This window comes from Spermophilus citellus (genome assembly GCF_964194105.1).
Source record: "Spermophilus citellus genome assembly, chromosome: 2".
In the NCBI taxonomy this organism is placed as follows: domain Eukaryota; kingdom Metazoa; phylum Chordata; class Mammalia; order Rodentia; family Sciuridae; genus Spermophilus; species Spermophilus citellus.
In genome coordinates this window covers 199,588,778-199,613,980 of record NC_138183.1, presented here as the reverse complement: position 1 = coordinate 199,613,980, position 25,203 = coordinate 199,588,778, and the positions used below count along the sequence as shown (strand labels likewise).

The 25,203-nt window shown below is 38.6% G+C and overlaps 1 protein-coding gene across 1 annotated transcript in view; it reads right to left on the bottom strand.

Annotated features, from left to right (window-relative positions):
• LOC308641750 (dynein heavy chain domain-containing protein 1-like) overlaps positions 1-21,591 on the bottom strand; it is a gene marked incomplete at its 5' end in the record, with an annotated part of 66,174 nt that extends 44,583 nt beyond the window's left edge. Inside the window, 6 exons of the mRNA XM_081280361.1 lie at positions 113-311; positions 412-539; positions 6,699-7,191; positions 7,685-7,842; positions 20,956-21,199; positions 21,286-21,591. Of these exons, the coding sequence (XP_081136487.1) occupies positions 113-311; positions 412-539; positions 6,699-7,191; positions 7,685-7,842; positions 20,956-21,199; positions 21,286-21,591 (1,528 nt within the window). The remainder of the gene's footprint in view (positions 1-112; positions 312-411; positions 540-6,698; positions 7,192-7,684; positions 7,843-20,955; positions 21,200-21,285) is intronic.
• Positions 21,592-25,203: the final 3,612 nt, after the last annotated feature.

Sequence of the window (25,203 nt, the reverse complement as noted above, 5' to 3'; positions counted from 1 at the left end):
AATCTAGGGAGGAAAGGTGTTTTCAGCAAAAACAACAAAGAATTAAGTTGTTACATTGCTCTATACTCTGCATCCCCACTTTCCTCTCCCCTCTGACTCTAAACAAACATACCTCTCAGGAGGGATTGGTAGTTAGGGTTCTGCAGCTGCAAGCTGCCCAGTTTGGTAAGCAAGGGCAGATAGCTACGGAACTCTTCCAGCATGCGCATGCAGCGTTGCAGCACTGGACTGTGCAGTCCCAGGGTGGTGCTCATCCGTGCTGCCTCTGTCAGCCAGCTATTTGTCTTTTCCTGGGCCATAGACAGGTTGAACTAAAGGAAAAAGGGCTCACTCTCAGCTTGAAACCCTCCTCTAACCCCACCCTTGCAATCCTTATTCCCAGGCAAAAGTTATAAGGAGGTGTATTAGCACCTTGGCAAAAGCCATGCACTTCCATTCACTGATGTTTTCAGAGATCACTCGGTACAGGTGCCATATGTGTTGCTGCAGTACGATAGGACGAGTCCCACAGATTGGCAGTGGCACTGGACTGTCATCTCCTGTGAAATAGGGCTGGCTAAGACCTGAGCTAGTTGGGGAATGGTCAGTCAAGAGCCCATAATATCAGAAAAAAAGTGGTGTGTGTGTGTGTGTGTGTGTGTGTGTGTGTGTGTGTGTGTGTGTATGTGTGTGTGTGTGTGAGTGATTACAGTTCATTCTTCCTGGAACACTATTCCCTCAGAGAATAACACAGCTCATGCCCATGCCAGCTCCAAGTCCTTGCTCATATAGCACCTTCATGATGAGGACTATGTAACTGTCCCATAAAAACTGCTATCTTCCCTTCCTAGCATTCTCAACAGTTTTTTTCTTCCCTGGATCACTTATCACTTTCTAATACACTACATAATTTAGTTTTATCTTATGTTTATTATTTGTTGTCTTTTTCTTCCGACTAAAATGGGGATTTGTCATTTATTCCTTAATGTACTTCAAGCCTGTACACAGCAGGCATATATCGAATATCTGCTGAGTGAATGAATCAGTGAATGAATAGCCTAAGGGAAGTCCAGGGAGATAACTATGAAAGAAAATCTGGCCTGCATAGGGATAAATAGTGAAGCTCCTTATTGTGTTTGCCATTGGCAATTATTTCCTCCATTCATCTCACAAGCTACTGAATTAGCACATTTCTCTCTCTTTTTTTTCAGTGAACATTTTCATATTATCTATTCAGTAATTTCCATTGCATTTTAAAATGTCTTATCTGGAAAGGAATTCAAAAATTTCAGTTTTACAAGGAAAAATACTCAAGTGAATAATTTTGGGTAGACTCATTAAAATTTAACCATTTACTTTATTATTTGTGTTCACATGCTCTCTATGTATATGGGCATGAGAACACAAATACAAATTTTTTTCTGAACTATTTAAGGATAAGTTACGTAAATCTTGGCTATCCCTTTATCCCAAAATGTATGCCCAAAGTGTGTACTTTCTAAGAATAAGAATACTATCTTATATAATCATAAGATGATTATCAAATTAATTTTTTTTTTACTGGGGGTTAAGCTCAAGGGCACTCTAATACTGGGCTACATCCCTAGCCTTTTTAATTTTATTTATTTTTTATTTTTTTGAAACAGGATCTCACTAAGTTGCTTAGGACCTTACTAAGTTATTGAGTTAAATTAATTTTAATTAATTAATATATCACAACCACAATATTTTTATATTCCTCATTCCAATTTTGTCAATTAATAATATTCTCTATAGCACTGATTCCCCTCAGGTATAATATATAATTTAGGGTCAAATATTGCTCTTATTTGTCATGTCTTTTAAGTTTTAAATCTGGAACATTTCCATAGTTTTTGTCTTTTGTAACAAACATTTTTGAAATACCATATAGTCCTTATTCTTCCTTTTTTTGTTACTAGAAAGTTCTTCAAACTGTATTTTTATGATTTTTTTTCATGATGTTATTCAATTCTCAGCTGGACCACAGCATAGGTGATGTGTGTCTCCCTTCCTGTATGATATCAGGAGACATATGCCTGCTTTTCACTGGTGATCTTAATTTTGATTAAATTGCTGAATTTCTCCACTAATTAATTACTGTTTCTTTTGCTTCCTCAGTTATTCGGGTCCATTGTATAATAAATACGTAGCTAATTAGCGCAGGAACCGCCAAAAGAAATAATGGTCTTTGTTTTTGAGACTTATAGAAACCGAAAACACCTCATGGCTAAGTAATCAGGATAAGATATGTATCATCCAACCCTCTTGAAGCTGGAAGGTGCTCACCAGTCTGGGCACACCCACCAACCACCACACTCAGTCAGTCTCCTAGCAAGAATGACTCTGTAATAGTAGTCCTCTTTCTTCTTGTTGAGCTGGCTTTTCTAATAGTAACTTTCCCTGCCTCAACAAATTAAGCCCCTCTCCCCTATTACTGAGAATTGAACCCACGGTGCTCTACCACTGATCTATATCCCCAACCCTCCTTATTTTTCAATTTTGAGATAAGGTCTTGCTAAGTTTCCCAGGCTGGCTTTGAACTTGAAATTCTCCTACCTCAACCTCCTGACACTAGTATACAGGTGAGTACTGATGTACCCAGCTAACCCTTTGTCTTTTGCTTTGATTAACCAGATCTTTACTCCAGTAACAGTTACAGAATGTTACCACTCCAGCCCTCTCTTCACATTTGCCAGTTAGCTCCTGGTATTCTACTGTAAGCACGAATCTATACTTATTTATCTTTATTTATTTAATATTATGATGTATAATAAATTAATGGAGTTTTTTTTGATAATTTAGAATTTGTTACTATATTACTTAGTTGCTCAGATTGTCTCAGATTTGGCCTGTTGACATCCCTCCCATATCCTTGTGACAAGCTACCATCACTTTGTTAATCTAACACTTCCTTACTTTCTGGTATAAAAGATACTCCAGACTCATCTTGTACTTTTCCTACCACAGTTCTCCGAATCATCCATTACTCTGAGTAGCCCTGGTTCCTTTCAGTGGGAAACAGTATTAGAAATAGATCTGAGCACAATGTGGCTCTTGCTAGTGGAGTATCTTTGCTTTTGTCATCTTCAGCAAATATAGCTAGGATACATAAGCATGTATACACACACATAAACACCCACTTGCATGTATGAACATGTATACATAAGCATGCATACATATAGAATACAATGAAAAAGATAAACTAGATACATAGAAGATAGAAGTTTATAATACAAGCTTATAATTTTTATCTAGAACTCAGAGGAAAGGAATAAAAGAATGTGTGAGAATGAAGAAAATAAATGAAAGAGAGATCTAGTAAAGTCAACATACAGTAAAAAATTCTATAAAAAAGAGACCATAGCACATATAAGTAATTATAAAAGAATTGATAAATTGATACAAAAGAAAAATCAGACTGATACCAGATATATCTGATCCAATGCTAAATGTTGGAAGTCAATGATTCAGTATCAAAGTTTGAAAACAAATCTGTGATTTCAAAAGTCAATATTTACCTAAATTGTGACATTTTAATGTCATTCTCAGCATATAAGGAGCACAACGATTTTAATGTCTACAACTCCCTTCTTTGAAAAAATACTCAGAGAAATACTCTAAGCCATCTGAGGAAGGAATTAAAAGATGTGGTATTTAAAATAAATGTTAGTAAGTAAACAAAACCAGTAAACCTCATATGTCAAAATAGTTGTTCACATGGTTATAAAATAAAGCAAACTCTAAAAGTAATGACTAAAACAGAAGAACCATGATTTAAAATTTGTGGGTAGTTATTAAACCACCTGGATCTAAAATCCTAGGTCATTTTACCTGGAAGTTTGGAGAGGAGATAGGGATGGAGGAAAGAAGTAAAAGCAATGCTGTTGGGTTTTGGGGGCCTAAAACCACAAGGCCTGAATTCTCTACTGTGATTTTTCACAAATTATCCCAGCCCCTTACAGAAAAGGTCAAGGTTTGTGGTCCACATCAGGTAAGAGTATATGCTAAGGGCTTCTCACTACACTGCTAAAGAAGCTTGAGAGTGGTTCTAGAGTGTCCTCTATCTTATCTGACCAAACAGCCCTGAGATTGGGGATGCTCACAGGAAGATATGGTAGTAGTTGGTAGTTGGCAAAGGAGCAACTCACAAATAATGTGTCTTTCCAAGAGATAAATCTGAAAAAAGAAACTCCAGCCCACAATGTTTTTGTTTTTGTTTTACAGATGGGAACTAGCCTACCTGCTCGACTGTATAGAAGGGCTAAATGAACACATCTGTCCTGTTTTGTGGGCTGGTGAGGCCCTCAGCAGCCTTCCCTCTAGACCATATTGGTTACTGTAACATCAAGATGTCATTCTTTAGCAGACACAGAGACATTCCCACATAAATGTGGTTATCGCATACTAGACAAAGGCACCAAAAACATACATTGGAGAAAAGATAGCCTCTTCAACAAATGTTGCTGTGAAAACTGTAGTAGAATGAAATTGAACTCCTATCTCTTACCGTGCACAAAAATCAAATCAAAGTGAATCAAGGACCTAGGAATTAAACCAGAGACCCTACATCTAATAGAAGAAAAAGTAGGCCCAAATGTTTATCATGTCAGCTCAGGAACCGACTTCCTCAATAATACGCCAGAAGCACAAAAAGTAAAATCAAGAATCAGTAAGTGAGATGGTATCAAACTAAGATCTTCTTCACAGCAAAGGAAACTGTGGGAGGCCAAACCAGCATGTGACTGGGTCTGACTCTGCTGAAAGGTGTGGCAGCTGGATAGCCTGGGTCTTCTAGGATTCCAGCGACTGTGTCTCATGCATGGACGTGCCTTCCTACAGCCCCATGGGTGGAGCTATGCTCACCTATTCCTTTGTAATATTACCCCTTGCCCTGTTTGGGATAGAATGTTCCATGGAAACCCCCTTTCTGTGTTCCCTTTTCTTACTCTGCCCTTGGGTGTGGCCTTCCTAGATGTCAGTCAACTGCTGACAGCAGACATCATGAAGCTAGACTTAGCCCCCTGAAACCTGACTCCTTGCCTCATTTGAATAGCTTCTCCTCAATAAAAGGGGTCAGCACGTGTGGGCTCTCTCTCTCCCTTTCTGCAGACCCTTAAGGTCAGAGGAGCTGTCACAACACAACCAAAGAAAAAGGTATTTCTGTCTCTTGTGTGGTTATTTCACGGGCCCAGTTATTTCAGTTTACCTGGAGTGACCCCTGTTTTAGGTGCAAGAAACCCGGGGAATGATGTCCCTGGGTGGGCTAAAAGGTCTGAGTGTTTAGGTCACCAGGAAAGCATCAGGAAATAATCAAGAATATGAAGAGAGATCCTACAGAATTGGAGAAAATCTTTAACACCTGCACTTAAAAGAGAACATTAATCTCCAGGATATATAAATAACTCAAAAAAACTTAACACTGAAAAAACAAATAAACTGATCAATATATAGGCAAAGGAACAGACACTTCACAGAAGAAGAAATATGATTGGTCATCAAATACATGAAAAAATATTTAATATCTGTAGCAATTGGAGAAATGCAAATTAAAACTGCACTGAGATTCCATCTCACTCTAGTCAGAATGGCGATTGTCAAGAATACACGCAACAATAAATGTTGGCAAGGATGTGAAGGAAAAGATATACTCATTCATTGCTGGTGGGACTGAAAATTGGTGAAACCACTCTGAAAAGCAGCTGGAGATTTCTCAGAAAACTTGGAATGGAATGACCATTTGATCTGGTTATCCCACTCCTTGGTCTATGCCCAAAGGACCTAAAATCAGCATACTGTAGTGATGCAACCATATCAATGCTGATAGCAGCTCAATTCACAATAGCTAACCTATGAAACCAACCTAGGTGCCCTTCAGCAGATGAATTGATAAAGAAAATGTGGTACATATACACAATGGAATATTGCTCAGCCTTAAAGAAGATTGAAATTATGGCATTTGCCAGGAAATGAAGGGAACTGGAGAATATCATGCTAAATGAAACAAGCCAGTCCCAAAAGAACAAAGGCCAAATGTTCTATGATATGTGGAAGCTAACCCACAAAAAGGGAGGGTAGAGAGGGAAAAATAGAAGTTCACTGGATTAGACAAAGGGGAATGAAGGGAAGGGAAAGGAATGGGAATAGGAAAGACAAAAGAATGAATTGGACTTTACTTTCCTTTGCTCATATATGAATTCACAAAGCGTAACTCCACATCATGTACAACCACAAAAGTAGGACCCTAATTGGAATGGGTTGTACTCCATGTATGTATAATATGTCAAAATACACTCTACTGTCATGTATATCTAAAAAAATATATAAAAAGACATTATTCCTTTGGGGGGGCTGCTCCTTCATATAGAACTACATTGAACAAAACTACACAAAGGCTTAGTTCTACAGTGATGACACACAATTCTCCTGCATAGTATTTAGCTCCATCACATTCTAATGAAACATTCAACTGTTTGCCTTCCCTACCAGACTGAGCCCTCTATATTCCCACCTAAGTACAATACCTAAAATACCCAATATATGAAGGTTTTGTTCATTTATAAAAGAGATCAATGAAGGTATAAGATTCCTAAGACTTGCTTAGAATCACACAGGACACATGACTGAGTCCCAACCTTATCTCAGTTAGAGACTGATCATGGGACAATGGGGCGGGGCGGGGGGGGGGTGGTCCTCAGTACCAGTGAAGGTCACATAAGCACGGTGTAGTTCATTGAGGCGGCTGACTGTGTCCTGGTACTGATGCTCCAAAGCAATAAGCTGGTTCTCAATGCTCCTTTGCTCTTGTTCAGGGTCCATGAAGGGACAAGACAGGGCTTTCTGCAACAGACCTTCTAACTGTGCCAATGCTGCTGCCATCATCTGCTGTAGCTTGGGCACAATGGTATGTTGCTTGCTGAGCAGGATCTCTGAGGCCTGGCTTCTCTCAAACTGAAATGCCTCCCACATATCCAGAAGCTGTGGAACAAGCAGAGGGAAGTGGCATAGACGTGGTTGTGGAGGATGGGGACCAGGTGGGATGGCTGACTCCCTGAAATCCCCTCTTACCGAGATGTCCAATTTCTCATTCTCAGCACTATAGAAGCTAAAATGGTTGCGGATGAGTTCCAGGAGTGACTGGATATATTCCATTCTCTCCTCCAGCTGGATGTACTGTTCATTGGCTTCATTCAACTGCAGGGATTACAGTATGAGACCAGTACCCCCACAACCCTGTGAAACTCTTTAGGCCCATCCTCAAGGAGCATTCCTGCCTTCTGGAGTAGAGGCTTTAGGACAAGCTGCTGCCTTTCAACAAATGGAATCAGGGACAATAGGGGATCAGATCCCCCTCTGACCCAGGACTCTCTGAGGCAATTTCTTACCCACTAGATCATAACCCTAATGACTGGGCAACATTGTCCTATCTGACTAGCTGTCACAGAGAGCAGAACAGTATCTCTGAAAGCAAGATCCTATCTTTTTCCTTACACTAGTATCTCCTCCCGACACCAGGAAACTATGTGCCATGTGAACAGGGCAAGAATTAGCAAAAACAGATCATTTATGTGAATACATAAGAACATCAAGCCCTTTAGGAAGTTCAGCAGAGACCTGAAGAGTTTCCTGAGCTTCTGGGAAGGATGGGCCTTGGATAAGCTGGGACAGACAGATGGGAAGAACCTACCTTCTGGCAGCACCGGGCAATGGCATGAATGTCTGAGTTGATGATTTGGAACACTCGCACGAAATCTGTGAGCTCTGTCATTAGTTTCTGACTGCGGATCCGGCTTTCATTCTGTACCTCTGCAAGAATATCCTTCCTCGTACTGTCCAGCTTGGATTCTGGAGACAGGAGAGTCTGGTGTTAGGGGATGCATGAAAAAGAAACATATTGGGAGTGTCATGGGTCCCAAGTGGGAGTGGGCTGAAGGGGAGGCCAAATCATGAACTCATTTCCTCACTCACTGAATGCTTACTGCACTCCTTGCTCAGTGTCTAGCCAGCTGCTATTCACTGGCTAGACACTGAGCAAGGAGTGCAGTATTCCACATTGGTAGATGAAAGTGAATGGGCAAGACAGAAAGTTTGTTCACAATATAATAGCAGAGACAGATATATAAATGAATGATCACAAGTGGGTACTTAGAAGGAGATAAATCATCTGTGAGTGCCCAGAAACTGTCAACCTGGCATAATAAAAGAGAGGGGGCCTGAACGAACTTGGTAAGACCTCCTCAGAGAGGAGAACATTGGAGATGGATGTGTTGTGTAGTGTTGTGCTCTGAGTAGATAAAACAGTATTTTCAAGGTCATGGAGATGACATGTTCATGAATAGCAGGGGCCCTATCAGTACTCTTTTGGAGTCTGTCTGCTCTAGAAGAGGAAGTATTAAAAAGAACGTGTAATCTGCCTTTTGCTTTAAGGATTAAAGGAAAAAAGGACATGGGGTCAGAAAATAATCTTGGAAGCTGCCCTTAGTAATACAGACAACTTCACTGTCTCAGAAGGCAGGAATAATACCCCATATGATACTTCATCAAAATCTAAGATATCACTAATTGTCAAAAAAAAAAACCCAACACATTATCTTATATATAACTAAAAAAGAAAAAAGATGCAATCTAAACTCTGACATGCCATCAATCATAAGACACTTAAGTTCAGAGATGCTGAAATATGCACAGAACAGCAAAATAAAATATAGAAACACAGTATACCACCAAATTCAGTATAGGGTACTCATTATGTACCAGACAACATTTCAAGTACTTTACCTGCATTAACCCATTTTATCCTCACATATTCCCTTTGAGATAAATACTGTTATTGTTCTTATTTTTCAAATAAGCAAATTGAGACTCAGAGAGGTTAAGAAATTTGATCAACATTATACAGGGAGTAGATGAAGGCTGTACTCCTAGTAGTTCTGTGGCTCAGGATTCAAGCAAAAGGAGTATTGGTTCTCAGAGAAGTGGATGAAGGAGGGATTTCACTAAAATTAAATATTGAACATTCAAAGTGTCTTAGGGGCTCAGAAGTTTGGGTACAACAAACAAAAAGGAAAGAATTAAAGTTGAGTCTCCTGTAGCACCAGCACAGTGCAGCAGCAATAGAGGCTCTATCTAATTCATCACGGAAGGAAGGAGAACACAGAGAAACAGATTTGCTATGGGAAAACCTGGGATCAAAAAAAAAAAAAAAAAAAAAAAAAAAGCAGCTAGAACTTAGCAGATCCAGAGGTTACACCATGCACTGGTGCTTGAAAATCACTATTTCTCAACTGGTCACGGAGAGCTGAGGCAGGAGCCATCTTGAGGCAGCCTTGCTGGTAGCTGCTGCTGCAGGAGCGAGCCGAGAGATTAGAGCAATCACTGCAATTACTGCCATGTAGTGGCCTAGCAAAATGTACATGAAATAAGCACAAAAAATGACTGTACCCAGGGGGAGTCAAGTTGGAAAACCAAAGAGAAGCCCAACTCACTTCTCCTTTGAGTCTGGTAATTTTTCATGTGACTAGCTGAAGTGAGTAAAAAATCTAAACAGGTGAGTGTGAATACATTCAGGGATTAAGTCCTGGAAGGTTGTGTTTGTGGGCAGCACAGGGAGTAGAGGATTAGTTCCCCTGCCCCATGAATGGAATTCTTGAGAGGCTCCGAGATTCAGACTGCCATCAGAGATCAGCCACCTCCAAGCCCTCAGGGTGTGTTGAAACAGAAACCACCCAACAAAGCCCCTGAGGCCTGTTTAGACCTAAGCCACACCTGATGGAACTTCCCTCACAGAACTGTGCAAAAGCCTGGGAGTGCACAGACCTGGTCTATATGGACAAAACTCCACTGACAGTACTTCCTAATCCATCCCAAATCATACCAGTGAGAAGGGAAGCAAACAGCTTCAGTCTTAGGTCACTCCAACTGGCAGCTCAGAGAACAAAGCAAAAACAGGAAGGGGTTAACAACCCCTACTCCTGTTCTCTTTCTTTCAGTATACAGCTCAAGAAAAAATGGAAAGAAAGACAGCTGGGTACAGTCAGTGACCATCCATGTTCAAACATTTTGACTACCTCAGTGGAGACATTTCCTTCATTTTTCATTAAAAATCTTGGTTAGTGGCAATATATACAAACACTTTTTTTCCTCATTTTTAGCATTTTTTAATGTAGTCATTTTTCCTTGCCTTGTATTTTGAGGGTTAGGGTTTTTGGTTTGTACATTTTTGCTTTGTTTTATATGGTTTTCATTTGTTCGTTTCTCTTGGCTTTCTCTCTTATCTTCTGCTAACAGCCAAATTCTATTGTTCTCTTTTCCACTATCCCTTTACTATACTTCTCCTAATTTTCCACTCCTTCCTTATGAGTATCACCTGCTATATCTCTTCTGCATTCTCTCTATTCACATTTTCAAATTGTACATTCTTTTCTACCTTCCTAGCACTTTTTCTTTTCCCCTATTTAACTGTATTTTTACCATTTTTCGGAACTAATTGGCTTCTATAACTCCTGCTTCCACTATTAACACTGATGCAATCATTATTGCTATGGATGACATAATTGACACCTGCTGTTTGCTTTAATGCTAGATCTAGTTCATGATTATTGTTTTCATTGTTGACGATTACTGACCCCACCATTCCTGGGTTTTGTGGTAAATAATGTTGTAGATGTCATAGTAGAGACAGGGTATTTATTTTAATGCTGTATACTATTTGTATTAGTTTTTAATATCGTTTGTTTTGCCCTACTCTGTGAGGTGCTAGGAAACTATAGGGATACTACAGGTTTACGGATAGAAACTCTATTGCTAAACTAAATTAACCAAAAGACAGCACACCTGGCTTCATGCACAAATTAATCTCCAGCTACATTTTAATACAAAGAATAGAAGTGATAAAAACCCAAACTACATGCCTGTAATCCAAGCGGCTCAGGAGGCAGAAGAATAAGGAATTCAAAGCCAACCTCAGCAATTTAGCAAGGTGTTAAGCAACTCAGTGAGACCCTGTCTCTAATAAAACACAAAACAGGGCTGGGGATGTGGCTCAGTAGTTGAGTTCCCCTGAGTTCAATCCCTGGTACCCCCCTCCAAAAAAAAACCCAAACTAATGATTAGACTATGTAATTCCTACCCCATTCAAGTTGGTGTGACTATTAATATACTGGACAACCTACTGTCAAATGTAATTCATGGTTTTTAATTATTGGTCCTGTGGTCAAATGCTGACCCCACTATTATTCCTATACATGCAGCAATTAGTGTTACAGATGTCAAAGTAGACACCAGATATTTATCTTAAAGGTGAACATCTGTTGCTGACATTAGTACCACTCCTGAGTCCCCCTCTAAGCGGGCCTGGAAAGAGATTGTGATCATAGAGTAGAGATCCTGCAGCTGAGAAATAACTGCATCTCAAACAAGCAACAGTGAATCTCACCCTACACACAATTTAACCTGACCAGAGCTTTGACATTCTCCAGCTCAAAGAATGGAGGAGACAAAAGCTTCAAACCAAAACAAGGACCCAAGGAAGAACAATTAGGAAACTCAGGTCTGACCCCTTGATATCTCCTCATATATCAAAAACAAAGACCTCCAAGACAAAAAGATAATTACAAACAAAAGGACACATATAAAAAAGAGGAAAGGAAATCCATCTCTATTGATCACAAGTACAAGAACTCTGAAAACATAAGGAAACAGCAAACAAATCTCCCCCCAAAATTCACAATTCCCCAATGAAGGGAGATGAAAGACCACTTCAATAAAGAAATAGAAATAGTAAAAAGAAAACAATCAGAACTCATAAAAATGAAACAATAAACCAAATTAAAAATTTACTTAAAATTATCACTAACAAATTAGATCATGTAGAAAATAGAACTTCAGCCCTTGAGACAGAACTTCAGGCCCTAAAGACAGGACACATGAATTTGAGTACACAAAATAATAAAGGGAAAAAAATAATAGAACATAATCAGAAGATAAAAGAAATCTGGGACAACATCAAGACACAAAACCTGAGAATCACTGGGATAGAATACAACATGGAGATACAAGCTAAAGGAATAAAGAAAATTTTCAAGGAGATCATAAATGAGAGGTGCGCGCACACACACACATACACACACACATCCAGGAAGCTTGCAAGACCCCAAATAGACCTATTCAAACAAGAAGTTCTAGAAGACATATCATAATCAAAATGCCTAACATGGAAAATAAGGAAAGAATATTAAAGACCACAAGAAGAAAAGGTCACATTTAGAGGCAAACCAATATGGCTCACTTCTAATACCTCAAATCAGATCCTAAAAATTAAGGATGGCCTGGAATGAGATATTCCAAGTTATAAAAGGAAACAAGGTTAATACACCAGCCAAGGTTAGTATACCAGCAAAGCTCAGCTTCAAATTTGAGGGGGAAATAAAAACTTTCCATGATAAGACTCAAAGTATTCATGAGCACCAAGCTAACACTACAAAGAATACTCAGAGATAAACTGCACACAGAGGAACTCAAAAACAAATCCCAAAGATCCCAAATGTAGGAATGAAATTAATAATCTTTTAAAGGAGAATAGGACAGTATTAAATACAGCAAAAAAAGAAAATGGTAGGAAAACACAAACACATATCCATACTAACACTGAATGTTAAGGGTCTTAACCCCCCAGTTAAAAGACATAAATTAGCAGAATGGATCAAACTATATGTTGTTTGTGGGGAGCCACTCTGAACGATTCACATTCTCCTTCCCATAGAGGAGAGGCTTTGACTGTCACTACATCTCATAATGAACTGGACATTGCCCTGGTCTTGGATGTTTGAGGATGCATCTTCAGACATAGGCGTGTCACCCCAAGGATTGAGCTATGCTTACCTGTTCCTTTGTGATATTAACCCCTTTGCCCTGTTTGGGATAGAATGTTCCATGGAAAAACTTTGGTGTCCCCTTCTCTCCCTCTGCCTTTGGGTGTGGACTTCCTAGATGTCAGTCAACCTGTTGACAGCAGACATTATGAAGCTAGACTCAACCGCCTGAAACCTGACCCCTTGCCTCATTTGAATGGCTTATCCTCAATAAAAGAGTTCAGCACTCACTTGCTCTCTGAGGACCCTTAAAGTCAGAGGAGCCTTCACAGGACCCCAAAGAAAAAGGTATCTCTGTCTCTGTGTGGTTATTTCGTGCAACCCAGTTCACCTGGAGTGACCCTGAATGTTTTAGTCATGAGGAACATGACAGTTGTTTACAGGAGACTCATAAGGAAAGACACCACAGGCTGAAGGTAAAAGGTTGGAAAAAAAATATTCTGTGCATACAGATTCCCAGAATAATAAGGGGGGAGCTATTTTCTCATCTGATAAAGCAGATATCAAGCATGCATCCAATTACCCCCCCCCAAAAAAAGAAACCCTCCATGTCACTAAATCTAACATAGAACTCAACACAATAATACTATATTATTATCACTAATAGGTTATCAAAACATAACATCAATAAAGATATCTCCAATCTAAATAATACTATAAAGCAAATGAACCTTACAGACATCTACAGAATATCTCACTTTTACCATCTTCTCAGCAGCTCATGGAACTTTCTCCAAAATAGACCATTTCTGGGCCATAAAAAAAAATTTTAGTAAAAAAAAAATCAATATAATCCCATGCATCCTATCAGATCATAATGGTATGAAGCTAGAAATCATCAGGAATAAAGATAATAGAAACAACATAAACACATGGATACCAAAAAATAATTAAAGAATAATGGACCAAAGAAGAAATGAATAGAAATCAAGAAATTCTTAGAAATGAAAGTGAACAGAGATAACAACATATAAAAAATCTCTGGGACAATATGAAAGCAGTTCTAAGAGGAAAATTTATACAACCAAGAGCCTACATTAAAAAAATAGAGAGATCCCAAATACATAAGCTTATGCTTCACCTCTAGGCCTTAGAAAAAGAACAAACTGTTTACAAAACCAGTAAAATAAGAAAATAATTATGATCAGAGCAAAAATTAACAAAATTGAGAATAAAAAAAAAAACCAATGCATCAGATCAATGCAATGAAGAGTTGTTGCTCCAAAAAGATAAATTAAATTGTCAAACCATTAGCCAGACTAACCCAAAAGAGGGCAAAAGAAGACCCAAATCAATAAAATTAAAGATAACAAAGGAGATATTACCATAGACTCTACTGAAATTCCAAGGGTAATTAGAACCTATTTGAAAATTTATACTCCAGTGAACTGGAAAATCTAGACAACATTGACAAATTTATAGACACATATGACCTGCCTAAATGGAACCAGGAAAATAAAACCTAAACAGACCACTATCAAGTAATGAAATTGAAACAGAAATTTAAAACCTTCCAAAAAAGAAAAGCCCAGGACCAGATGGATTCTCAACTGAGTTCTACCAGACCTTTACAGATGAACTAACACCAGTCTTTCTCAAATTATTGCATGAAATTGAAAGGGAATGGCCAAATACATTGTATGAAACCAGTATAACCCTGATACCAAAACCACACAAAAGTGCATCAAGGAAAGAAAACTACAGACCAGTATCCCTGATGAACATAGATACAAATATCTTTAATAAGATATTAGCAAACTGTTTAAAAAACACATACAGAAGACAACACATCATAATCAAATAGGTTTAATTCCAGAGATGTAAGTTTGGTTCAACATATGCAAATCAATAAATGTAATTCACCACTTAAACAGAATTAGGATAAGAATCACATGATCACCTCAAATCCAGTACCCACTCATATTAAAAAGTACCCATTCATATGCTGGAGAAGGAACCTTCCTCAACATTGTACAGGCCATTTATGAAAAGCCCAAAGCCAGGGGCTGGGGATGTGGCTCAAGCTGTAGCGCGCTCGCCTGGCATGCGTGCGGCCCGGGTTCGATCCTCAGCACCACATACCAACAAAGATGTTGTGTCCGCCGAGAACTAAAAAAAAAATAAATATTAAAAATTCTCTCTCTCTCTCTCCTCTCTCACTCTCTCTTTAAAAAAAAAAACCCAAAGCCATTATCATACTGAATAGAAAAACACTAAAAACCTTTTCTTTTAAATGAGGACCAAGACAAGGATGTCCACTCTCACCATTTATATTCAATGTAGTCCTCAAAACATAAGACAAAACCAGGAGGCAAGAAAAGAAAATCAAAGGGATACAAATAGGAAAAGAAGTCCAACTATCTTTCTTTGCCAATGACATGATCCTGTATCTAGAAGATCCAAAAAAAAAAAAAACTCCAACAGTAGACTTCTAGAGATTAGAAGTTCAGCAAAATACAAGCAAAATACAAGATCAACACCCATAAAATCAATAGCTTTTCTACATTCCAACATTGATTCAGCTGAGGAAGAACTCAGGAAAACCACCCTATTCACAGTAACCTAAAAAACATAATAATGAAATACTTGGGAATTAATCTAACTAAGGAGGTAAAGAACTCTACAGTGATAATTGTAGTACACTGAAGGAAGAAATTGAAGAAGACTGTACAAGAGGGAAAGATCTTCCACATTCTTGGATAGGCAGAATTAATATTGTCAAAATGGCCATAGTATCCAAAGAAATGTATAGATTCAGTGCAATCCCCATCAAAATACCAATGAATTCTTCACAGAATGAAAGAAAACAATTCTTTTTTTATTTTTTTTATTTATTTATTTTATTTTTTATTGGTTGTTCAAAACATTACAAAGCTCTTGACATATCATATTTCATACATAAGCTTCGAGTGAGTTATGAACTCCCATTTTTACCCCAAACACAGATTGCAAAATCATATCAGTTACACATCCACATTTTTACATAATGCCATACTAGTAACTGTTGTATTCTGCTACCTTTCCTATCCTATACTATCCCCCCTCCCCTCCCCTCCCATCTTCTCTATCTACCCCATCTACTGTGATTTATTTCTCTCCTTGTTTATTTTCCCATTCCCCTCACAGCCTCTTATATGTAATTTTGTATAACAATGAGGATATCCCTCCATTTCCATGCAATTCCCCTTTTCTCTCCCTTTCCCTCCCCCTTCATGTCTCTGTTTAATGTTAATCTTTTCTTCCTGCTCTTCCTCCCTGCTCTATTCTTAGTTGCTCTCATTATATCAAAGAAGACATTTGGTATTTGTTTTTTAGGGATTGGCTAGCTTCACCAAGCATAATCTGCTCTAGTGCCATCCATTTCCCTGCAAATTCTATGATTTTGTCATTTTTTAATGCAGAGTAATACTCCATTGTGTATAAATGGGCTGAGGTACTGAACAGACACTTCTCAGAAGAAGAAATACAATCAATCAGCAAACATGAAAACATGTTCATCATCTCTAGCAATTAGAGAAATGCAAATCAAAACTACTCTAAGGTTTCCTCTCACTCTAGTCAGAATGGCAGTTATCAAGAATACAGCAATAATAAATGTTGGCAAGGATGTGGGGGAAAAGGTATACTCATACATTGCTGGTGGGACTAAAATTTGGTGAAACCACTCTGGAAAGCAGTATGGGAGATTCCTCAGAAAACTTGGAATGGTACAGCCATTTGATCCAGTTATCCTATTCCTTTGTTTATATACAAAGGACTTAAAATCAGCATACTACAGTGATGTAGCCACATCAATGTTGATAGGAGTTCAACTCACAATAGCTAAACTATGGATGCCCTTCAAGATATGAATGGATAAAAAATGTGGTATATATGAAATGGAATATTACTCAGCCTTAAAGAAGAATGAAATTCTGTCATTTGCTGGTAAATGGATGGACCTAGAGAATATTATGCTAAGTGAAATAAGCCAATCCCCCCAAAATCAAAGGCCAAATGTTTTCTGATAAACAGATACTGATCCAGTTTTGGGGGTGAGTAGTGATGAATGAAGGAATTTTGGATTGTGCAGAGGGGAGCGAGGGGAGGGGAGGGGTTGTGGGGATGGGAAGGATGGGAGAATGAGACAGATATTATTACCCCATATACATGTATGATTACACTACTGGAGTGACTCTGCACAGCCAGAGGAATGAGAAGTTGTGCTCCATTTGTGTACAATATGCCAAAATGCATTCTATTGTCATATATAACTAATTAGAACAGATTTTTTAAAACTGTTTTTAAATTAAAATATAAAAATAAAAACTTAAACAACAAAAGAATACAAATACCAATAATGCTGGTGAGGATGTACAGGAAAAGGTGCATCTGTACTTTGTTGGTGGGCCTACAGTTTGGTACAGGAGGGAAGGATAGGTATCATGAAGATATAGGGGATGATCAGTAGTGTAGAAAAAGAAGATTGAGAGGCAAAGTGGAGGGATGAGAAGGGGAGGCAATACTTCTTTAAAAAATAATGTCATATGCATATATAAATATACCACAGGGAATTTCACCTTTATGTATAAATAAAAAGAACCAATTCAATATAAATAAATACACGAGCAAAAGGGAAATCTGTAGAGTAGAAGAAGGAGAACAGGGGAGGGAAAAGGGGGAATTATGAACTGAAATTGTATTCTATGAATGGGTGAGTTTGTCAGAATGAACACAACTAATATTATAACTATAAAGCTCTAGTAAAAAAAAATAAATAAAGCTGGGTGTGGTGGTGCACGCCTGTAATCCCAGTTGCTTGGGAGGCTGAGGCAGGAGGATCATGAGTTCAAAGTTAGCCTCAGCAATGGCGAGGCACTAAACAACTCAGTGAGACCTTGTCTCTAAATAAAATACAAAATAGGGCTGGGGATGTGGCTCAGTTGGTCCAGTGCCCCTGAGTTCAATCCCCAATACCTCCCAAAATAAATTAATTGATTAATTAAATTTTAAAAATAAAAACATACAGTTTTAAAGCAAGAATTCAAACTCAGGCATCCTGGCTTTACTCTATTATTGCTCAAATTATAAACATATATTAAATAGTTAAATATAATGTACATATACATTATATATGTGTGTACATATATAATACATACACATAAACATTTAAAACATTTTGTGTAAAGTAAATTCTATCTCCTAGTAGCATCTCTGCAACCAGAAAGTATAAAAGTGAATATAGAAAGCAGATAATTGAGACATTATGGGTACGGCACTTTCAGAGCCTTGGAGAAAGTAGTAGTTAAGAGGACAGATAAGCAATAGCTGAGACTGACAAAACCTATCAAGAGGGAACTTATTGAAGGACACTCTATATTTAACAGAACACAGGATTTAAACTCATTCATGCTTTTTCAAAGCATCCCCCTCATGCGTGACAGCCGGGCCAGGAGAATGGTTCTAATTTTGGACCAATAGTATCAGGCAGGTAAAGGCAAATAGGAGTGCAACCCAAATAGGGAGTGCAAGAGTGACACCTTATGGGATAAAAGAGCAATGGTTTGATAAAATAGGTTTTCTTGGCATTGGGAGCTAGAGATGGACAGGAAAACAGATTTGAGAGATATTTGGGAGGCAGAAGAATGGAAAGGATTTTGTGAGGCCTTGGATGTGGTAGATTTAAAGAGGGGGAGTAATAAAGGATCACCCTAAGTTTCCTGCAAGACCAATTCACTGGAGTGTAAGTATGTTCTTCACTGTGCAAGGAGGTCCAAGAAGAATAGAGTTAGAGGGTAAGAAGATAAAATACGATCAGCAAGAAGGATGAAAGTAGACAGAAAAGAAGATGATGAATTTTAAAATGCACTAAATTCCTACTGCATGCCATATTGAATGCCAGAAGCACTACAGATAAATCTCCTTCCTGTAACCTTGAATGCATGCCCAGGTTACAAACAAAGAAACAGGAGCTCATAGATCTTAAGTCACAAAGCAAGTGAAAAACTGAGCCAGGATTCTAAATTCAGTGCTTGTCTCTCCCACCTGCTCCTTTCAAAGGGCCAGTTGATTCTGAACTAAGGATAAAGAAGCTAACAAACTAGAAAGAAGCAAGGTGTATCAAGGTGAAGCAAATCCCGCCCAAAACAGGGCCAGGAAGAAAGCAGACCAATTACAGGCTCCCCCTTTTCCTGTGTTGCCAACTTGAACCCCCTGCACAAGAGCAACAAGTTTTATTGGCCCATAAGATACTTAATGAGGCCTGTGCATCAATTTGTCAAGGAACACAGGCACAGAGGGCTAGGCAGGCACACTCTTTCCCAGCCCTAATTCCAAGGCCTCTTCACCTTCATAAAAATGCAGATTTGGGGGATCATGGGTCCAGTAGTATCTAGTCTCTGTAGGAGGGTAAGTGAGGGAACAATCTCCCTATTTCCTAGGGAAAAAAAAATATGGCTTACATCATGAGCCTCTCCAAGACCATCTCCTAGGCTGAGGTACTTATCTAGTACACAATAGCATAAGACATCCTTCCCATGGGAGAAAAGAAAAAAGAGGGGAAATATCATGTGGTAAACCAAATTTCTCAGAGACTGAGGGATATCAACAAGTGGGCTTTGACCTAATAGGATAGAAGCAGCAAGAGGAGGGAAACCGAGACAAGCTGAGGAGGAAACAGAGAGCAGAGTAGTGGTGAGTCCCACTTTCTATATAGAAGTTTGGGATGAGACCACCACCTTTCGGGTTGCTCTCGTGCTAACATGAAATAGCCATCGCAGAATAGAAAACATGATATGATATGTTGTGGCAAAAGAAGCCACCTCTAAAGCTTATAAGTCCATGATAGTCTTAAATAGCAGGAGATTCAGAAAGTAGCAGAGAAGTGACAGCCAGTGACCTGGACGAGGTTCTGCATGGAGAGTTGAGAGGCCCTGAAGTAAATACTCTGGGGGTGGCTAGCTCAAGACCAAGACTGGATGAAGGATTTACTAAAACCCCAAAGATCTGCCATTCCAGAAGGAGCCAAGGAGGGGCCAAGATAGGAAGGGTAATCACTCTGTGACCCCATTAGGCCAAGAAGACACATCTCAGCTACATCAACCAGGACACAGCATCACTAGAAACATCAATGTCAAAACCAGGCAAGGATGTAGCAGGTTTGGGGGATCATTCCAGCTTCTGAGGCCCCCAGGCTTTACAAAGTACTGTACAAAGAAGAGCATGCATCCCAGCAGCCCTCCTCAGTGCCAGATGGCATCTGGGGAAGGAAAATTGAACAGAGGACACTTAAGAACAACAACAACAACAACAAAACCCAAACCCAGAACTGTGGTATGAATTTTGAATTCACCGAATACACAAAACAGACTGAATTAGATCAGTGGCTGCTTTAAATGAAAAAAACTTTCTTTAATTGGGAAGGAAATGATCTTCTATCACTACCCACAGAAGTTAGGACTGAAGAGTGAGATAAGATCAGTTAAAGAAAGTAAGTGTTTACACATACAAAATTTTTTGGTACCAGGGATAGGATAGAATGCAGAGGTGCTAACTGAGTCATATCCCCAGCCATTTTTTTTTTAATTTTGAGACAGGGTCTCACTATTTTGCATAGAGCCTCACTAAATTGCTGAAGCTGGCCTTAAACTTGTCATCCTTCTGCCTCAGCCTCCTGGGCCACTAGATTACAGATATGCACCACTGCTCCCAGCTTACACATATATATTGTGGCATAAATTCCAACTCTGTTACATGCAGAGAAGGGGTATCCTAAATTCCTGAGTACTTCTGTGAAGAAACTGAACTCAGTAGCCCAAAGAGCAGTTAAACTTTCTATTAAGTCACATTTGGGTTAAATTACTTATATGTCATAATAATAAAAAATGTGGGGCAATAGCAATGTGAATCCTAGGGAGCATAGGGAATGAACTGAGTCACTAGTGATCATAAATTTGATGCCAAAGGAAACAGGCTAAGTCCTGGAGCTCGGGGAGGCTTCAAAAGTCCAATTAGGGGCCTGTGCCAAAGGTCCCTGAAGAACATTCTAAGGACAAAGCAAGCTATGTGGTCAGACATAAGGAGGAAAGGAGGGAAAACAAGCAATACTCACCCAGCTCTGCCTTCATATTGTGGCAGCTAAGCAGCAGCAACTTTCCTCTTGTCAGCAACTCAATAGGCATATTGGAGACACGGGTCTGCCAATCATTCAGGGAGCTCACCAGCTGTACGTAGTTCTTGATGGGACAGCCTCTCATGTCTTCCAGCTTCTGGGGCCCCCAGGATTTCAGGAATTTATAAATATCTGTTATCCAGTGATGTTCCCTGCAGAAATCCTGCACCTCCCACAGCATGTCCTAAGTGTAGACAAGGTGATTAGGGCAGAAGGGGTGGCTATGAGGAAATTGGTGGGCAGTATTCCATTCCTTAAACCTGTTCTCACCTCCATCAGTGCATGTTGTATATTTAAAGCCTGGTGGATTCGAATGTTGTTGTCTAAGTCTTCCTGTAGCTGATTATAATTGGGGGGCAAGTACTGGCCCCGTAGCCTGTGCCCATGGACCTCCAGGAGATCAGCAATTGGCTGAGACTTCCAAGGCTTTACCAATCCTATTCTAGGGCCACAGAATATACGAACAGCATTGCTGGGTTGACCCAGGAACTTGGGCTTCACGAATTCTATGTTTGAGTCTTCCTCTTCGACTTCATCATCTTCTAGTAAAGCACATGCATATCTAGTGGAGTACATCTGGAGTGCCTTCCAGAGCCCCTACACATATCTTCCCACCCTGAGTATGTGCACTTATATCACACCACATTCCCCATCCCCTGCCCATGAGTTTATAAATACATATACATCACAAACACAGTAAATCAGACTCCAGGAAGGAATTTGTTAGAATTCAGGTGCAGAGAGTAGAATTTACTCTAACTAGTGTCACAGGAAGGGAATTATTCCAACAAGTTAAACGGGTTGCTAAGCATTCAGTGCTATGTGCAAATTGGGATGTTGATGCCACACCAACCAGCTATAAAACACTGTATCTGCTATGTACAATCTGCAGAGTGGATGGCATATATGCCTTTCTCCCCAACTTAATTCCTGGTTGAAATCTCATGTAGACCTAATTAATGTATTCAAAATCACATATGACACCTAGGTGCAAGGGGGTCTGGGAAGTGTAGTTTATAGCATTCCAGCTTCCACAGAAAGAGTGGGGAGTGGGAAAGAATGTTGAGCATGCCAGTCCTCAAGTGTCTGCCCTAACAAATATCCTTGACCCTAGCCTCCCCCTTAGCACTTTAGGAACTGGTTAATTGCCAAGATCAGGATTCCTGTAAAAACTTTTTTTTCCAAAACAAAAAAAGGCAAAAAAGCATCAAAATGTTCAGAAATTAGATCTGTTGCACCCATATCTAAACTATATAGTGCTTCTGAGGCTCAGACCTCAGATCTCTTCTCCATCTTACACACTCCCTAGATCTCACCCAGCCTCATAGCTTTTAAGTACCATCTAGTTGTATCCAAATTTATCCCTAGTCCAGGTCTCTCCCTGAATTCTAATCCCACTTAAATGACTGCCTACTCCACATCTATATAGATAATCTAACATACATTCAAACTTAACAGGGACAAAAATGAGCTCTGATTTCTTTTCCCCACTTCATAGAAAATTCTTTCTTCAATAGTCTTCTAATTTCAGTAAAGAGAACTCCATTCTTCTACATTCTCTAGTCAAAATCTTTAGTCATCTTTCACTCTTCTACTCAAAGCCAACTAATTCTCACCATATCTACCATCACCTGCCCTATCAGGGAAGTCCAAATCACCACTTCTCTCACTGCATTATTGCAATACCCTTCTAACTTTTCTCCCTGGTTTGGCCCTTGTCTCTAACACCTTACAGTTTCTATTCCACATAAAAACAAGAATAAGGGCTGGGGATGTGGCTCAAGTGGTAGCGCGCTCGCCTGGCATGCATGCGGCCCGGGTTCAATCCTCAGCACCACATACCAACAAAGATGTTGTGCCCGCCGAAAACTAAAAAATAAAGATTAAAAAATTCTCTCTCTCTCTCTCTCTCTCTCTCTCTCTCTCTCTCTCTCTCTCTCTCTTTAAAAAAAAAAACCAAGAATAATAACACCAGAAGGGATTCTGAGATGATAACAGTAACAACATAGTTTCAAAATCCCCACATTAATATAATAGAGCAATTAAATAGCAAAACCAAAAGTGGTTAACATTTTTAACAAATGGGGACAAGGGATCCTTACAAATTCCAAAATGTAAGTGAGTAGGGACAGACCACTCACAGCCTCAAGACCCACATGGTATCAGGATTTGTGAGTAAAGAGATAGAGGGGAATAACAAGACAACAGACAAACCAGAAAACAGGTAAAACCCCAAAATATTTTGCAGTACTGGGGATAGAACCCACGGGTGCTTTAGCCCTGAGCTACATCCCCAGTCCTTTTGGGGGGACATAGTCTCACTAAATTGCCCAGGCTGACTGCCAATTTATAATCCTCCTGCTTCAGCCTTTCTATTCATTGGGATTACAGGTGTGTGCCACCACACCAGGCTTTTTATTTGTGGTGGTGTCTTTGTTTTGGTACTGGGCTTGGAACTTAGGGAACTTTACCACTGAGTTACATTTTCAGTTCTTTTTATTAAATCTTGTCTTATTTAAGTATAGATTTCTCAGTTGGAGGTATGTTTCTTAAAAACTATTAGTAATGTTTTATCTGCTACATATTTATTTTATTGAAAATTGCTCCATTTTTCTTAAGAATCTAGAGACAATCTTAAATCAGAACTTTGGTTCTATTTCTCCATTATATTAATCTGATTTTGCAGATCTTTTTCCCCTGAAGTTTTTTAATATGCTTATTTTTAGTTGTAGATGGACACAATACTTTTTATTTATTTTATTTTTAAAGAATATTTTTAGTTATAGTTGGACACAATATCTTTATGTGCTAGGCTCTACCACTGAGTCACAACAACCCCAGCCCTCCCCTAAAGTTTTATACAAAAGTTTCAAGAATGACACTATGAACTCTCTTATCTATCCACTTAGATTTAATAACATTTGTCACATTGTTCTGATTTTCCTTCTATGTTTTAGTCTCCCCTAAACTATTTGAAAGTAAAATACAAATATCATGACATTTTACTCCTAAATACATCAGTCTATGCCGCTCTTTAAAAAATGGAATGGATGACCTTAGGCATTGAAGGTGGTATTTGAAATTTCAGAATTTAGAATAAAAATTTAAGTTTTTTAAAACAATTCCAAGGAAGTTAAAGCAGCATATAATGAGAAAATACAGTGAAGAGTCTGATTTATTTAAATCTTTAATACTAATAATAGTAGAAGATCTGTAGCATGAATTACTAAGTACTCAGCACTATTCTAGACACATTACCTCTTCTAACCTTCAAAACAATCCTTTTTCTTAGGTAGTTTTGTTATTTCCACTGTCCAGACCAGTAAATTAATGTGTTTCATTCCAAAGTCTTTCCCCTTTCCAATGCACTATGTAAAACAAGAGTTCATAGTGTCATTCTTGAAACTTTTGTATAAAACTTTAGGGGAGGGCTGGGGTTGTTGTGACTCAGTGGTAGAGCCTAGCACGTGTGAATCCTGGGTTCAATCCTCAGCACCACATACATACATACATACATACATAAAGATATTGTGTCCAACTACAACTAAAAAATATTCTTTAAAAATAAAATAAATAAAAAGTATTGTGTCCATCTACAACTAAAAATATCAATAGTCTCTATAAATTAACCTAAACTCATTTTTGGAAAAAGTGTTCCCCAACCACTGTGATTTGTAAAAAGAAAAAAAAAGGCTCTTTTTATTGAACTTTTTTTCATTGTCATCTTTTCCTTAAATTAACTTCCTCTTTAAATCATTGTAACTAAGACATTATCAGTTAAATGGGAAAATTAAAAAGCATCTATATGTCAGATATGATTTTGAATACATTTCATGGTTTTATTTGTGACAGTATTAGTACTCTAAATAAAGGAAATGTAAAGATGTATTCCTTCCCTGAGGGTTAACAAATTTGATAATATCTCAATAATACTAATGAATTATTCCATAGGAAATGAAAAGAACTGTATAAATTAAATATTGAATGAGTAGAACTCTTCAAACAAGTCCAAATTAACCTAGCAATCTAATTCAACAGGATATAAAATATAACTATGATGTTAGAAAAAAAACCTTAAGAGTTTTAGATGAACCAGGGGAAGGACAGTGTACTCACACTCTTTATATTCTCCCTCACTGCACATGAATTAGCAAGCAAGAACACCCCCCAACTCTCCCAACTCCCAAC